Raw genomic sequence first — 18,281 nt, forward strand, 5'->3', positions numbered from 1 at the left:
TTTGAAAAGATAAATTTATTATTTATTAAAACAACTAGATAATTATCTTCGATAATTATCTTTATTAAAACTTTTACAAATTATCTTTTCTTTAAGAAATTATCTTTTAAAACTAACTTTTATTCCAGTAGTCTTTTTAACATAAGTCATTGAGTTCCTTTCCGACTTTATAATATTGAGTGCTCACAATTAAAACTAGAACGTGAGATTTGCACGAGGCTTTTTAGAGAATGCTACTCCGCATCCAAGTTCCTACTCCGGAACGAACTTTGCTTGAATCCTTTATTCACCAAAGACTCAAAACATTCATTAGTCGAGTTTGTCAATTTGTCCATCAAAACCAAAAGGCTCAACACTGGTCTTATTGATGGTTTATCCATTAAGCCTCTTGGGCATTGCCTCTCAAATAAGAACTAGTAGAGTGAATCTCTATTCTGTTTCTAGGAATTTGGCCTTACCACCGCATCCTGTTACTTGTCAAATGTCAACAAAAAAAGAACCATTGAGCTTGATTCTCTTCCCCTCATTTCCTCTAAGAAGAGGAAAACAACCCCTGAATCAATATCAACTTCTGCAAGCATCAAACCGAAACCATCATTACTTCCAACCCACAAAAAACCAACACCTAATAGAAATAAGTACCATTCCCGCCGTGACTTTGTTGATAGGCCACTTTGCTCACACTACCGAAAACTCTTACCTTTCCCAAATAGGTTTCCAGCAATCAATCCTCACTTGGCTAAAGGATCAAATCCCCTCCTAGAGCATAATAATTATCGACAGTACCAAGCCAAGGCCTATCATCTCAAACAGCCGAAACCTCCTTTCAAAAGGTTCTTTTCTAGAGTTTCTTTACAGAGAATTGGGTCACCCTTTGTTTCCTTCTTTCAGATTTAAATGTTGAACAAGGATTTCACGATCTAGTTTCTACTACTTCGACCTGCCTTGTCTCTTATAAAAAGCGTAAGGGTGTCTCATTTTCGAACTCCTCCAATGTGTCTTCGGCGGGCTCGGTGGCCGATGAAAGTAGCAGCTTGGAATTGTAGGGGCCTAGGACAAGCGGACCCCCCTAAAATTCCTTATATTATTTCACTAGTCTGCACTTTGATTTGGATGATGGTTTTCTTATGGAAACTATGTTCTCTGTAAATTCAGTAGAACAAAAGCTAGCGTCTTTATCTTTTTTTTTGGGTTCTTGCGGTGTAGATGTCTGGGTTGTTTGTTTTTTGGTTTGCACCCATGGTGCTGGTTCCTGTATATACCTCTCCAAATGTAATTCTATGTAAATTTGTAGTGGGTGATGCAATTAAACATCTCTTGTTTGTGTATGGTGCTCCGCACGTAACTCATAGGTTGGATGTTTGGCGAACCGTTTCTGATATTTTAGCTTCTACCCCAAACGTGGTTTTGATAGGGGATTTTAATCTGGGCGAATACCTTTCGGATAAGGTTGGGGGTAACGGTTCAATTCTGGGTAGACTGGACTTTATTAATTGGCGCTTGAACTTAGATTTGGTGGATGGTCCTTTTTCGGGACCACATTTTACTTGGACCAATAATAGGACCAATTCAGACCCGATCTTTGAAAGACTGGATAGGGCATACACCTCTCCCTCTTGGTTTAATGATTATCCAGAAACAATGGTACAACATCAACCAATTTTATTTTCAGATCATGCTGCCATTGTTTTATCTGACTCGATACGAGTCAGAGGTCTCAACTCTCGTCCGTCTAGGATAGAGAATTGGTGCTTAACAGCTAGGTAGGTTTGCTCTAGTGTTTGTTCCATTATGTCCCAGAATTTTATTGGTTCTCCAATGTATTCTTTGTCTCGAAAATTGTCTATTATTCGAAAGAAGTTGTTGGACTGGTGTGTTTCTAATCGAGGGGTTTGGGGTATTAATTAGAAAACCTTGGTTTCTGAGGTTACTCGGTCAGCGAGTAATCTAGGTAATAGGGTTGATCGATGTCTCTTTCACAATACTAGGGAGGAAAAGATTGCAGAGGCACATGCAACTTTTCTTTAATGACATCAATGGCTAAGATCAGGTGGGATGCACAAGGAGAGAATCACTCTCATCTACTCTTTTCTTTTTGTTCAAGCTCGTTGTCGACATAATGTGATTCATTGTTTAAAAGACACGGGCGGAAGTTGGATTACTGATTCAGCAGGAATTAGGTCCCTGACTCTTTCCTTTTATAAGGATTTGTATTCAGTTTCAGATTCCTCTTTAGGCTCAAATTCCCCTTGGTGGGATTAGTTGCAGCTACCTTCACTGTCTACAGAGCAACAAAATCAGTTACTGGTTCTGTTTTCTCCTCAAGAGATTCAGGAAGCTATGTTCGACATAGATGATAACAAATCTTCTGGCCCTGATGGTTTCTCTTCAGCTTTCTTTAAGTCTCACTGGCAGGTGGTGGGCTCTTCGGTGGTTACTACGGTGCAGTTTTTCTTTGCTCATGATTATATTCTGAAAGAGTGGAATCGTACTTTTCTGGTATTGCTTCCTAAAGTTAAATGTCCCGAGGCAGTGTCTCAATTTCGCCCCATTGGCCTTTGCAATGTCCTGTATAAGTGCATAGCTAAGTGTCTTACCAGCCGTCTTCGTTTGGTGCTTCCCTCATTGGTTTTAGAATTTCCAAAATGCCTTTGTTTCGGAGAGGCTTATATCAAACAATGGCTTAATAGCTCACGAGCTTCTTGCTTTTATGAATGCTTCAAAAGCTAGAAAACGCTTTTATGCAGCTTTAAAGTTGGACATGAACAAGGCTTATGACCATGTCCGTTGGGATTTCGTATTCCGGGTTTTGCGGTTGTTTGGTTTTCCTTCATATTGGATTCACATTATTCAACAATGTGTTTCCACAGTGTCGTATCAGGTTTTGTTCAATGGGAATCCTTCGCCGAGCTTCAAGCCTCAATGTGGTCTTCGACAAGGCGATCCTCTTTCTTCATATCTGTTTGTTCTTTGCATGGATGTTCTTTCTATTATGTTGCATAAGGCGGAGGAGCAAGCACTTTTTCATGGGATTCGTATCTCTCGAGGAGCTCCTTCCATCTCACACTTGTTCCTTGCAGATGATTCGTTGTTGTTTTTTCAGGTTTCTCCTTCGGCTTATGATCAGGTTCTAGATTTGTTGCAGGAGTTTATTGCTATGTCTGGTCAAATGATTAATTTGTAGATGTTTTTTGTCAAGTTTAGTCCAAATACTCCCTCTAACTACCGAGATCATCTAGCTAGCTGCTTACGTCTTCGGAGCACTGACAATTTGGGATCCTATCTCGTTTTCTAGTAGATTTGGGACGTAAAAAGGTTTATGAGTTTCAATTTCTAGTGGACAAGGTGTCTCAGCGGCTCTCGGTTTTTAATGTTCTCCCCTTTTGGCTGCCGCAAAATTAGTCATCATCAATTCGGTTTTAGTTGCCTCCTTCATTCACATTTTGTCAGTTTTCAAGGTTCCGTCGTCGATTTGTCATCATGTTGTTAACATGCTAGCTCACTTCTGGTGGCGTTCCTTGACTACAACCAAGGGTTTAGCTCTACGGTCTGTTTCTCTGCTTCATCTCCCTAAGGGACTAGAAGGTCTAGGTATTTGCAGTTTGGAGTGTTTCAATTCGGCCATGTTAGCTAGGCAGTGTTGGCACATTCATCATCATCCCCAACTATTAGTTTTGAAGGTTTTATTGGCCAATTCAAGTATCCATCTCTTTTCTCTTTACCTTCAAGTAGGATTCCGAGATCCTCTTGGGGTTGTCGTGGATTGCAGATTGGCATGGACACTATTGCCAAGGGTATTGCTTGGAAAGTTGGCTCTGGCTCTCAGGTTCGCATAGTTGAAGATGATTGGGCTCCAAGGGGACCAGGACAATTCAAACATTCTTACGGTGGGTCGGATGTTCCGACTCATGTTTTGCTCTATTATTAATCTGCGTTCTTACGCGTGGGATCCTTCACTGGTTCACCGATTCTTTCTTAACAAGACGACATTCCGGATTCTTTTAGCAAAACGCCCTCTAAAGTTGATGGATGACTTTATGTACTGGAAGTTTACTCGGGATGACCAGTTTTCAACCAAGTCCGCCTACGTTATGTTAGCCCGTCAAGTAGCGGCTTCGAGTATCAATGGGCAGGCTTCTGATTTTTTTTGTTTTAAGCATTATTAGCCCATATATAGATTTCTTTTTTATTCGTAAGAGTTTTATATTGCAAATTTTATTTCTCTAGTTGCAAACTTTTTATATCAAGAATCCTTGTAGAGATAGAATTCTACTTGGAATTTGTGTTGGTTGTATTTAAAAAGTGTTTGTCATTTATCTTACTGATTGTTAATTGTTTTAGGACTTCTAATGTTTAATGAGGACTCTAAAGTAGTAAAGCATGCATGGTTTATTAAAATGCATGATCATTCATTAATAAAGAAATAAATTTAAACTGTATGATTAAAATTGGCTTTAAGCTAAGCTTGTGGCAATGATTTGAAACGTTCATTTTTTTTTTTCCAAATTTGTTTTTTGTGATTAATTAGTGAAATAGACATAAAAATCCTAAGATTAATTAGGCAAGTGAAACCTGATTAAGAGAGACTAAGTAGATTAATTAATAATTTAATAGCGAAGTCAATTCAAACTATCTTAAAAAAAACCCCTTGAATTGTGAAAGTAAGGCCAGGTACTATTTATAAGATATAAAATATTCTTTTGTTGCAAATTATATAAAACGGAGATTGTACTAAACTTGCTGAAAGTAAGAACAATTGTATAGAACTAAAAAGTGCAACTTTGACTTATGCAATGCCTACTTAATCTAAATTATCCTTTTTTCTAAAAAAAAAAAAAATTAGCACCTGGATTATTATATTATAGTTTTTTTTTCTGTGTGGCTGGTCACACTGTGTGGCCGGCTGATACATACCAAAACACACTAATCGAGTAACTCTAAACTGATCGAGTAACCCTAGACTGATCGAGTTACCCCTGAACGACCTAGTAACTCCTAACTAACCGAGTAATCTCTGATTGATCGATTAACCCTTGACTAAGTAACCCCTAACCGAGTAACTTCGGCCACACAATGTGACCAACCACATATAAAACTTCGTGATTAGCTAAACGAATATGTGGTAATCCTCTCTAAATCTAATAGCAAATGGCCATATAAATCATTTTAGTGATAATCTTTCATGCAAATACAAATACAAATACAAATTTTATTTATTTATTTTTTTTTTTTACAAATTTTTAACTTTTAAATACTCCCATTTATTTCTTATTATATTTAATACGATTTAATTATCTAAAACAATGTCACAGTCAAAGTATAACGTTTAAAAAAAAAGTACTGAGGGATTATCAAATTTTAAGTTTTATATTGCATGGATTGGCTCAAAAATCTAACCGACACTAGCTTATTGGCAGGTAAGATTATGTTTTGATATTGAGGCCCACAATAGATTCCTAATAGCTAAATGACAAGGTGGTAAAGGTAATCCTGTTTCTACGACTCTAACTACTACGGAGTAGCAAATAGCCAAAAACTCACATTAGAACAAAATCTTTGAATTGAGCCTAAGAATTACCTATTATCGATCAAAATCTTATTAGAACAAAATGGGCAGTAGCATCAAAGTGAAGAAATCAACCATGGTGCGCCCTGCTAAGGAGACTCCAAAAGGCAGTCTTTGGCTCTCAAAGATCGACATGATAATACGCACACCTTACTCACATACTAATGCTCTCTTCTTTTATCCTCCCAACAATAATACTAATAAACCTTTTGATCCCAACATTTTCAAGGAGGCTCTTAGTAAAGCCCTAGTGCCGTTCTACCCCATGGTAGGGAGGTTAATATTCAACGATGAAAATGGAAGGTACGAGATCGATTGCAATGCTAAGGGAGCCTTATTTATCGAGGCAGAATCAACAAAAGCTCTTGCCGATTATGGGGATTACTTAAACCCGAATTCACAACTCAAGAAGTTAGTTTTCCCTAAATGCGACTACTCGGGAGGGCTCTCGTCATTCCCTCTACTACTAGTGCAAATCACCAACTTCAAATGTGGTAGTTTATGCCTTAGTATTCAACCACATCACCATGTAGCTGATGGGACTTCCCATTTTCACTTCTTCAACTCATGGGCTATACTGCCTAGGGGTTTAGACCTTAGTGTCTATCCTGTTCATGATAGGGCTACTTACCTTGCTCCTCGCAACCCGCCTCAAGTCAAGTTTCGGCACCTAGAGTATGAGCCATCCTTACCCCCTTTAATCCCAAAGGGCTTATCAGGTAATTATATAATTCCCATATGTTTCTTAAATATTGCAACGTCTGCATTATAATTAGGCAATATTCATATATTTATATATTAGGGAAATTCTAAATGATAGCCATATACAATTGCAGATTCTCAATGGTAGCCAAAATTTTTCAATAATATCCTAAATAGCATTAGTATTCTAATTATTCTCTAATATAGCTATATTTAAGTTAATATGACCATGTTTCAAAAAAAAAATAAGTTAATATGACCAAATTAACCTAAAATCATTAACCATCGTTAAATAAATTTTCCTCATAGTGGTCATGTCCTTGATATAGTAGGAGTTGTTTGATATTATAGCATATGTCATTGGTTTTTTAATTTCTATAATCCCACTAATTTTGCTTTCAAATACTTTCCCCTCAAACATTTTGCAATTCTCATCATTTTTACCTCAATAAAAGCCGTAATAAATGAGCAATATTTTTTTTTGGGAAAAACTAACAAAATTTCTCTTTTGCAAATAAATTTAGAACTAAAATAATTGGTGGGCCTCATTGCTTAACCATAGTTAATTCATCCAACTGAAATTCTTTTCTAGGACCCAAAAGGTGAAAGTAAAAAGTTCAGGTCTCAAAAGGTGAAAAGTAAAAACGTTTAGTCCCTAATTCTTACCTTAACTCGATAAGCAATGAATGATTACGAAGTTTACAGAGCTCCATACACTTATTATTTAAAGTGAAATTATAAACCTCCATTGATAGAACCTGCAATTAAGGAACACATACACTCAATTCATAAGTTGAAAATTGAAGGACGGGACATATCATATAAGCCACTGTTGAAATTAAGATTACATCCTATTTCATTTTGATTTACATTCTAAAGAGCATATTTTGCACAATAAATTTTAGTTATAGCCAATTAAATAAAAGATTTGTGATTTCTTTTAGAATTAAATAATTCAAGTGCCACATAAGCATAATTGGCGAATAAGATTTTAGAGTTTAAATTAATTAAATATAAAATATTATTTTTTGTCATTAAGAATTTTATCTAAATATATAGAAAATTCACAATTTATTTTAAAATAACAAAATTAAATGATATTCTACGTACAACTAATAAAATAATAAATTTTATCACATACATACATAAATATATTTGTTTTAAAACTAGAAACAAACTGTGCATCACACGAGCTTAATCAAGTATAGCTATATTAAAAACTAATTAGAATACTAATGTTATTTAGGAGATTATTGAAAAAATTTGGCTACCATTGAGAAACCGCAGTTGTAAATAGAGCTGTCAAAAACTGACCTAACCCGAAAAATTTACCCGAACCCGATTATTAACCGACCTGTTTGAACCTGAAAAAAGGTGACCTGAACCCAATATAACCCGACCTGAAACCAACCCTAGACCCGAGTTAATCCGAGTATTTGAGACCCGAACTCGAACATGAACCGACCTGGAGATGACCTGTCCTGAATATTGTTAGGATTTACAGCGATTTCAATCAAGAAAATCACTTAACAGAAAATATATGTGTGGGTACAAATCCTAAATAATGTGATTACATTATTAAATTGTAAATAACAAATACAAACCAATGTATTACAATCAAGTATTAGAAATGTCAAAGAAATTACTGAAAATTTACAAAGACTACTCTAGTGTGAAAATGATCAAACTTGCCTTTCCTCCAAGCCGACAACACCAAGCATGTATACACTTTCAAATCTTGTGTCCCGTAAGACTCAAATCTTGATACATTGTCAAAGGCGTGTATACAGTTTCCTAAAGAGGTTTATTTCCCCCACATGGTGCTTAGGTTAAATCGGAAATCCTCTTTGAGATACAATTGACAGCAAATTTCGTTTTTAGCACTAGAATCGGAATACAATGAACAATTCACAAAGTTGGCTAAATTTCAAGAGTTTTTCTCACAAAAGTTTGCAAGAAGTTTGAGAGAAAAATGTGGAGAATACCTTTGGGAGAGAAGATGAACCAAAGTTCTGTCCTTTTTTCCATTTCACGAGAATCTCTTTTTAATAAAAGAAATAACCGTCAGCATAAAACCGCAAAACAGGGAGGCGCGGGCACGCCTCCCAAAATCTGCGAGATTCCATAAGAAGGCAGTGAGGGGCGCGGTTTAAGCGCGGCTAGAAGCGCGGGCGCACCAACCACACCCTTCTAATCTGCTGATTTCCAGAGAGGTGCGCGGTTTGGGCGCGCGCTCTGCGCGGCCGCGCCTACCTTGCGCGGGCGCTCTTCATGGGCACGAGCGCGCACCACCAACACTTTAAATAATCAATAAATATAACCCGTAAATTATTGACCTGAACCGAGATTGACCTAAACCCTTTTTAGCCCGTCAAAACCCGAATTTAACCCGAGCTATTACTAACCCGACCCGAATTTAACCCGACCTATTACAAACCCGACCCAAATGTAACCCGACCTATTACTGGAACTGTTAAAAGCTGACCCGAACTGAAAAATTTACCCGAACCCGGTTCCGATACGACCCAACCTGAAACTAACCCTAGTTAAACCCGAGTTAACCCGAGTATTTGAGACCCGAATTCGAACATTATATGACGTATTTACCAAACTTATGTTCTAAAAATCTAAACTAAACTATCTTACTCGATTAATATGAACTTATTATATACATATATCTTATCTAAACTTGTTTGAACTTATTAACTTAAATAAAAACTAGTCTGAAATCGTTTCCTAAAATGAGTGGAACCAATGAAAAATAGATTAGAATAGGGCCTGAACATATATATTTTATCGAAATTAATATGAACTTTTTATAATTTATCTTAAATTTACATGATCACATTTAGTTCGAATTTGAACTTATATGAAATTATTTATCCTAAAATAAGCGAAAAAATGTAATAAATGAAGAAATTGATATTGATTAAACATAAACGTCAATACATGAACTTTTAATAAACCGACACGAAAAATACACCTGAACCCGATATGACCCGACCTAAAATCAACCCGAGACCCAAATTAACCCAATATTTGAAACACAAACCCGAACATGACCCGACTTGGAAATGACCCGACCTGATTATAACTCGCAAATTATTGACTTGAACCGAACCCGACTCGAACCCGAGAATGACCCTAACTCGTTTCAACCCGTTAAAACCCGAATTAAACCCGACCTATTGTTCACCCGACCCGAATGTAACCTGACTTGTTATTGACCTGACTTAAACCCGATAAGATATATGAACCGACATGACCCGACTTAAACATGACCCAACCCGAACCCGACTTGCATAGGTTACGATATTAACCCGAAATGACCCGACCCAGACTAACCCGACTCAAATCCAACCTGTTTACCCGAATTGACACCTCTACTTGTATATGACTGCCATTGAGAATTTTCTTTATACTTCATATTTATCTACATGCATACATAATATTACATTTTTTATGAAAATATTCATCTTGATATGTCTTTCACAATATCAATTTTTTTTAAACCATTATAAAATTAAAGGTGTGATGTATAATGCATAATTTATTTCTCTTTATATTGTAATATTAAAGGAACACAACATTCCCTTTGTTCAAAAACAGTGCTTGTGAATGTATTAAGTCTCAAATTCCTTTCTAAAAAAAAAAAAGGTGGTCTCATATTCAAATTTCACATTCTAATTATAGGTAATAAGTATAAGGTACAAGGGTGAAAGATTAAAGGCTATTAAGGTAGTATATATATAGGGTGTTGTTAAACGTCGTTCGCATTTTACTAGGTGACGTTCACATTTTTTACATGAATTTCCTAAATTGCCCTCCGTATATAAATACTCGATAAAGTAAGTTAGGGCTTTACGAGACATTTCCCATCTCACAAAATCACTCTTTGACACTTTCTCTCTCTAAAACCTTCCAACAAATCTGAAATTTTGACAAAAAAAAAATCAGAAATTTTTTTTTTTAAAAAAAAACCAAAATAGTTGAAGGCTACTCAAACACAAGCAAATCTTGCAATCAAACGTTGAATCCGACAATGGCAGACCGACGGAGAATTAGGCTAACGTTTGGTGGTCGTGGTGGCGGCGTTAGCGGCGGCGAGCCGGTGAGTTTTTTTTTTTGTTTTAAATTTTTGAATTTTGAAAAAAAAAAATTCTGGACAAGGGGACTTCCGCCCAGAAATTCCGGAAGTCCAGGCGAACTTCCGAAAATTTCAGGCAGAAGTGGGGTTTCCGCCTGAAATTTCCGGAAGTTCCCCTGGACTTCCGGATTTTCTGGGCGGAAGTCCAGTTTCCAGGTTTTTTTTATTTTTTTTTTATTTTTCTGTTATTCCCCTTTTTTTTTCCTGTTTTTCCCTTTTTTTTGTGTGTTTTTCTGTTTTTCCACCTTTTTTTGTTTTTTGTTTTTCCTTTGTTTTTTAATTTTTGTTTTTCTTATTTTTTTTTGTCCTCGATTTTGTTGATTTGGTGCATGTTTTAATTTGAAAATATTTGTGTCCTTCATTTTTTTTTCTTTTTTTTTTGAAGTAATTTGTGTCCTTCATTTGTGGCATTAAAATAATTTTTTTCTTGATTTAGTTTTGCAATAGTTATTGATATGTAATTTTTGTTTATTTAGTTTTACAATAATTATAGTTTAGCATTAAAGTAAGTTTGTTGTTGCTATGTATTGTTATTGTTATGTAAATTTGGTTTGGTTTGTATTGGTTTTTGCTGTTGTTGTTGTTATGTATTATGGTTGTTTACTTAAATTGTTGTTATTGTTATTGTAATTGTTTTTTTTATTGGGTTGTCTTTGTTGCGTTTAAATTTTGGCAGTTTTGTGGTTAATTATAGTTTTGATTTGGTCTGTTATTGTGTTGAAATTATTTGTAGTGTGTTAGTGTGTTGTTATTGTTAGTAGTGTATTAGTATTGTAAGAATAATATTATTGTTATTATTTGTAATGCTGTTATTATTGTTTATTTGATTTGATTTATTATAGTTTTGATTTGATTTTTTTGACTATGAATTATTATTGAAATATGATTCTGTACTTATTTTTTTAATGCAGATTGAGGGTTCTGGTCCTCGTCATGCAAGATCAAGACGTTTGAATGCGTCTGTTAGGATGGAGTTAGGTGGTGTAGGACCTTCACATGCACTGTTTCAGCATGAGCAGCAGTATGGGACTGCTGGTGCTTGGTCGGGGGAGCACCAGTCACAGGGGAGCGCCCCCATGTATTCGTCTACTGGAGTGCCTTCATCAGATGAGGATGAGGATGAAGATCGAGGAAGTCAATCTGCTGCAGATGCACAGTATGACCCTCAGGATTACCGTACTGTGTATAGGGGTGACCATAGGAGATATGTTAGCAGTAGTGAACCAGGTCAAGCTTCTACCAGCTCGTCAGAGTCATGGGTGGTGCAGGAGCCGATGCCAGGTGGGCCTGAGGATGGTACCGTTATTCCGAGTTTTGGGGGTCACGTGTCTGCCTACATATGGGGTGGGCAGGAGCGAAACGTGTTGCGGTGTTTGAGCAGGACACAGTTGTGTTCTGAATTGGCTAACTGGCGCGCTCGTCTGCCGCCGGAGCACCTGGAACCGATTGATGGCACTGGTATATCTCATTTACCCGGGATCATGTTCCGGCGATTTGACTGGCCCTTAATTTCTGCTTTTGTTGAGAGATGGCAGCCAGACACGAACACGTTTCACATGCCTTTTGGGGAGATCACGATCATGCTGCATGATGTGTATCATATTCTAGGGCTTCGTGTTGACGGTTCCATGGTTTCCACTACTCCTAGCATGGACGTTTTACGGGACGCGTGCTCGGTTACCTTGGATATGACTGAGGAAGAGCTGAATGAGAAGTGCGGTACCAAAACCGTATGGCAGGGTAGTGGGGTCCTGACTGAGAGGATAGTGGAGTCGACCTTGGAGGCGCAGAGGCCCTTCAGTTTCCATTACAGAGCGTACCTGTGGTTAGTACTTGGCGGTTGTTTGTTTTTGGACAAGAGTGGAAACCGTACTCATCCTTCCTTCCTCAACGAGTTGTTTGTTGAGGATGTTCAGATTAGTGAGTACTCCTGGGGTTCTGCTGTGCTAGCATACATGTACCGGCAATTGGGTACAGCATCACGAAGAGATGCCGATTCTATCACTGGCTGCCTTACGCTTCTGCAGGCGTGGATCTACGAGTACTTTCCGTAATTCCGGCCTCAGCAGGGGACCTTGACCAGAGAACTTGCTATTCCTCGTGCGTCCGCCTGGGATGTTGGATCGGGGTGCCCTAACAAGAGCATGGAGCGCCTTCTCGCTTTTCGGGCTAGGTAGGATCATTTGACTGACAATGAAGTTAACTGGCTACCGTACGGAGTTGATCCAGCACGACGCGTGCCTGCTACTCTTTTCATTGGCTGCATCCAGTATCGTAGCATCATTGAGCCATACATGCCTGATCGAGTGGTTCGACAACTTGGATACGTCCAGGGCATTCCACCAGCCATTATCAGGCCTGAGAAGGCTAAGAGACCGACGAACTTGAAGATGTATCGGGTTGACTTTCCGCCAGAGATGACATCTGTGATGTGGACTCGGTTTGTCCCTGGTATGTCTTTTAGTATCGTGGTAGGTGCCCTCAGCAGACTTGGTGGTGGTGCTCCTACAGTCGGTCCTGGTTACATGCAGTGGCTGTACCGATTTTCTCATCCATGTGTTTCTCCAGTTGCGTCATCACATGAGAGTCGCACACTGCCAGAGAGAACTAACACGGATTACGTAAGTAGTTGTATTTTTTGGTATAATTTAATAATTTGTTATTTTAATATGTTGTTTATAATATGTTGTTTTTAAAATCCGATTTTTTTAATATGTTGTTTTTTTTTAAAAAAAAACTTGTGATTTATTTAATATGTTTTTTTTTAATTGAAGTGGATGGGTCGGTCTATGGAGGTCATCAAAAGGACCCTAGAGGAGTATCCGAGCCTATCGCGTGATACAAGAGCAATGGCTGAGGCGCTACGAGCTGATTGGAGGGCGATGATGGGGTTGTGAACTTCCTGTTTTTTTTTATTTCCCTTGTACGCATTTCGTTTATGTACTATTTATTCGTCACGTACTTTAAGTATTGAACAACTGTTTTGGTGGTTTTGAAAATATTTTGTTTAATTAAGTTCAATTCGTTGCAAATTACATAACGACAACTGTTTAACATAAATGAAAGTACAACAACATGTTCACTATCTAATTAAGGCATCCCACATGTTCCTTCTAGCTTCGTAACGCTGATCCCAACCGTCAACACTTGGGTCGTGGTGCTCGGTCCACCAACCTGCAACCGGGGGAAGTGGCGAATCAGGCGCAAGTTCAATACAAATAAAATGTGAGGCCCCAACTGTAGCGATGACAAACTCTCGCTCCGGTGCTGTGACCCCCCTTCTTGCCCGCAACGGCAATATCGTGAGGCATGGGTAGTAGCAAGTTGGTGTTTGGCTTACACCAAGAATAATAACCGATCACATAGGGGTACGTCCGTAGGATGTCTACCATGACTGGATGCGCCATTAAGGCGTGCTGTAAAACGCCTTCATCATCGGACATGACCCAGTAAACATACTGACTCTGTCTCGCCAAATGTAGAAATTGCTAAACAACTCCTCTCCCATCAGACATCTCCACTCTGAAGTCATTCCGGCAGTTGTAGATGTGTCTAATGTTTGGATGATCATCAGGAAATTGCTCCGCAATAGTCGCCATGATGTTACGCGGTGCAACCTTAGACTTCGTCATGTCACGCACAACCTGCTTCGCATTCGGGCTCAACCCACTAATTTTACGATGACCCTCTGGATACGCAATCATTGGATGGTTGTGGGTCCCAGTTACATCATCTTTCGCCCGGATAAACCAAGTATTGGTGACGAACTCGTAACATATCTTGATGTAGAAAGGACAACCAATGCCCTTGGTTTTGGTGTCCTTCCGAATTGCGTTCTCAAGATCTCTCGGCTTACTCCTGCGTCCCCGGTCACATCTTAAATATCGAACTGGTCGACCATCCTTTGTTTGTTGAAAGACGATTTCACCAAAATAAATCCCAGATTTATTGCAACAGCATCCGCCCATGTAACTGCATCGTCAAACGTTAGAAAAACCGTGTCTGTCACAAAATGTGCACTGTAATTCACAACGTCACCGTCGTCTTCAACCTCCGAATCCTATCAAAATAACAATACAAACAAATAAAACACGCAAGGATTACTATTTTAAATTTAACAATAATAATAATAACAATAATAATACAAATAATCATAATAATAATAATAAAAATAATAAAAATAACAATAATAACAATAATAATATTAATAGTATTAATAATAATAATAATAATAATAATAATAATTATAATAATAATAACAATAATAATACTAATGATAATAATAATAACAATAATAATACTAATGATAATAACAATAACAATAATAATACTAATAATAATAACAACAATAACTACGTAACATTAACAAATAATAACTAATATAATAATAATAATAACAACAATAGTAATAATAATAGTAGTAATAATATTAATAATAATCATAATCATAACAGAAATTTACAAAATTAACAAAACTAATATTAATAACCATAATAATAATAATAATAATAATAATAATAATAATATTAATAATAATAATAATAATAACAATAACAATAACGTAAAAAAAAACAAAAAAAAGGACATTCGCTTCTTTTTTCCGGAAATTTGGGGGAGATCCGCCTAAAATTTCCGGATGTCCCTAATTACATCCGGAAATTTCATCCGGATGTACACATCCGCCTGAAATTTCTGGATGTTATTGGGGGCATCCGAAAATTTTGGGCGGATCTCCCCCAGATTTCTGGAAAAATCAAGCGGATGTCCTATATACAAAAAAAAAAAATTCCGAAATACTTACAGATTCTTCCGTCGAACCCTCCGGCGTGTGAACGTTGTCGTCGTCCATCGTAAAACATCACTCCGTACACTTTCCTTTTCTGGCCCGGGATTTTTAAATTCCTCGGGATTACCGTACAATGGTGGAACCGGGATTTTTTAATGCTTGGGATTTTTTTAACACAAGTGGTGGGTCGGTAATGTTTTTAATGTTTTCGGTAACTAAATTTACCCATGGTGGACCCTTAAATAGATAAAATACCCACAAGGGCAAAAATGTCATTTCAATTAAAAATGTGAACGTCACCCAGTAATTTGCGAACGACGAATAGCAGTTCAGTATATATATTATGTACTGTGTTCAGGGGCGGATCATTGAAGAGGCTCAAGCCCTTGATAGGTTTAGGAAGAAAAATTGAATATGAAAAGGCTTAAAGGCGCATAAAATACACACTATTTATCTAAGAAAGCAAGTCAAATAAATAGGAGTACTACCCCAATTCCCAACAAAACACTAACAAACCCACTACCCACAAAGCCCGCCCTATCTCTCTTGTAATTCATTCTGCCATCAAACCACCAATTTAATGAACTTAAATTATATATGCACTTATTCCAAGGGAGCACAATTAAAAGGCTAAAAACAAACATCAGTAATTATTCGTTTTAATTTTTTTTTAACTGTTACATTAATGATATTATTCTATATTACATTAATGATAGTATTAAATTTGTGAATAACCTTGGTATATATTATTAAATTTATGAATAACTTTTGTATGCTTATGTTATTATATTGTTGTTTTAAACGTAAAATTATATTAGAAATTATTGGCCCTAAACTTTCAAGATCCGCCGTTGACTACGTTCTTAATTTGTTTTCATAACACTCATTATTTGATCAGGTGAGATGATAATGACAACCGAGTGTACTTTGAAGTTGACTAAAGACCAAGTTAACACCTTAAAATTACAAGTAACATCTCAAGAAGTGACTAATTATAAATTAAGTACATTTGAGGTTCAAGCTGGGCATGTGTGGCGCAATGTATGCATGGCGCGTGGATTAGCAAATGATCAAGATGTCAAACTTTACATCGTAGTAAACGGACGATCAAGATTGAAAGATATGAGGCTACCAAAAGGTTATTTTGGTAATATCCATTTATATGCAACTTGTTTAGAAAAGGAAGGAGATATCAAGTGCAAACCATTAAGGTACGCTGCGAGTAAAATTCACGAGGCAATTAAAAAATTTGATGATATTGAATACATAATATCAGCCATTGATTTTTTGGAATCACGTCCTAATGTAATGGATATTGTTCGAGGGTCACAAACTTCTACATGTCCTAATTTCGCAATAAATTCTTGGGCTAGTTTGCCTTTATATGAAGGTGACTTTGGATGGGGTGGACCCATATATACGAGCATTAATGCAATCAAGTATGAAGGCAAATCTTTCATTACACCAAGCTCAGATAGGGATGGTAGTTTTTCGGTGACCCTCAAGCTTTTCTCCACTCATATGGAGGCTTTTAAGGAGTACTTCTACAACATTAGTAGCAAACTATGAATATGTATTGATGCACGATTCTTGGAATAACACCTTTTATGGAAGTAGGTGCACCTAAGGGTTTGGTTTTTATTTTTATTTTTTTTATTTTTTTTTTCCTTTTTTTGTGTGTGTGTGTGCACTCATTTTTAGATTTTAAAATGAACAAATAATATTAAATGAGCAAACTATATCTATGGGTATTGTTCCAAAAAAAAAAATTGTGGGTTGCACTTTACAACCGATGTATATAAATTTTTATTCTTGGTGGGCTCTTGTATGAATTCTCTTATGCACATTTTACTTGCGGTGCTTTTTTTGTGTGGCTGGTCATACTGTGTGGTCGGGGTTACTTATCCGGGGTCAAGGGTTATTTATTACGAGGTTACTCAATCGGTTAGTGCGTTTTCACCGGAGTTACTATTCAGGATTACTCATTTAGGGGTTACTCGTCAAAGGGTTAATTGTTGTGGGGTTACTCAGTCGGTTGGTGCGTTTTTGCCGGGATTACTTATTTAGGGGTTACTCAGTCGGTCAAGGGTTACTTATTATGGGGTTACTCAGTTTGTTAGCGCATTTTTTGTGTGAGAATAACCCCTAACCGACCGAGTAACCCCTGAATAAGTAACCCCAAAATAAGTAACCCTTTAATAAGTAACTCTTGCCACACAGTATGTGTGGCCAACCACATATTAAAAATTGTGTTTTACTTAAAGTTTAAACAAGCTAAACGGTGGTAAATCTTGTTTAATGGACATGAATCAAAGTTGGGATTCCATTTCAAGTTAATTGTTTGGATTATATATGCTTACAAGTATTTTTGCCTTTTATTTGAAAAATAAATTTTCTCCCATAAGCAGTATGTTATTTTATATTTTTTTCCCTTGTTTTTGCTTTGCAAACTCAATTGAGATAGATTTTTGCTTGGAATATGTCTTAGTTATGCTGATGCATTTGACATCTCCTGCCATTTTTCTACACAAAACTACTATGTTAACCCCTAAATTGTGAAATTAAGGCCAGGTAAGTACAGTGGAGCTTTAAAATTCATCAAGATTTAGAACCCTTAGTCTTAACAAACAAGTAAAGCTTGTTCAAACCTACGAATATTGTAATACAAGAAACTTCATTTATCTAGTAGTGTAAGAACCAAATTATGCTTTGTAAATGCTGGAATTATGGAAATAGCAAAGATATGTATTAATGTATTATGTACTCACAATACTAAACTGGCTGAAAGTAGGAACAATTGTGTAGAACTAAATAACTAATAAGTGCAACTTTTGAGGCATGCATGCACAACCTGCTTAATCTAAATTATCCTTTCAAACAACCAAAAATAAAATAAAATTACTCCAGCTAGGTATATGCTTAAGCAAACCTTTGTCACAATAGTGTAATTTAAGTAGTACACCATGGCATCTTTCTATAAAATAAAAATTACGCTGAGTGACATGCATAACCTTTGTAGATAGGGATGGGTGAGATTATAACAAGTGAATATTTTTTCACACTATAACTGATACCATATT

General features: G+C 36.7%; 3 protein-coding genes across 3 annotated transcripts; all 3 read left to right on the plus strand.

Moving 5' to 3' along the window:
* Positions 1-1,641: 1,641 nt before the first annotated feature.
* Positions 1,642-3,184, plus strand: LOC110713074. Its single transcript, XM_021891537.1, has 4 exons — positions 1,642-1,714; positions 1,801-1,871; positions 2,263-2,499; positions 2,636-3,184. The coding sequence occupies exons 1-4, from the start codon at positions 1,642-1,644 to the stop codon at positions 3,182-3,184; spliced, it is 930 nt and encodes a 309-aa protein (XP_021747229.1).
* A 2,311-nt stretch (positions 3,185-5,495) lies between these two features.
* On the plus strand, positions 5,496-17,377 carry LOC110713064 (anthranilate N-benzoyltransferase protein 2-like). The gene is made up of 2 exons (XM_021891527.1): positions 5,496-6,285; positions 16,100-17,377. Exons 1-2 carry the CDS (start codon positions 5,610-5,612, stop codon positions 16,768-16,770), a joined length of 1,347 nt encoding a protein of 448 aa, XP_021747219.1. The 5' UTR covers positions 5,496-5,609; the 3' UTR covers positions 16,771-17,377.
* Positions 7,363-13,743, plus strand: LOC110713065 (protein MAIN-LIKE 1-like). Its single transcript, XM_021891528.1, has 3 exons — positions 7,363-10,379; positions 11,327-13,036; positions 13,190-13,743. The coding sequence occupies exons 1-2, from the start codon at positions 10,311-10,313 to the stop codon at positions 12,467-12,469; spliced, it is 1,212 nt and encodes a 403-aa protein (XP_021747220.1). The 5' UTR covers positions 7,363-10,310; the 3' UTR covers positions 12,470-13,036; positions 13,190-13,743.
* Positions 17,378-18,281: the final 904 nt, after the last annotated feature.

The sequence above is a fragment of the Chenopodium quinoa genome, unplaced genomic scaffold, assembly GCF_001683475.1.
Source record: "Chenopodium quinoa cultivar QQ74 unplaced genomic scaffold, ASM168347v1, whole genome shotgun sequence".
Taxonomy (NCBI): Eukaryota; Viridiplantae; Streptophyta; class Magnoliopsida; order Caryophyllales; family Amaranthaceae; genus Chenopodium; species Chenopodium quinoa.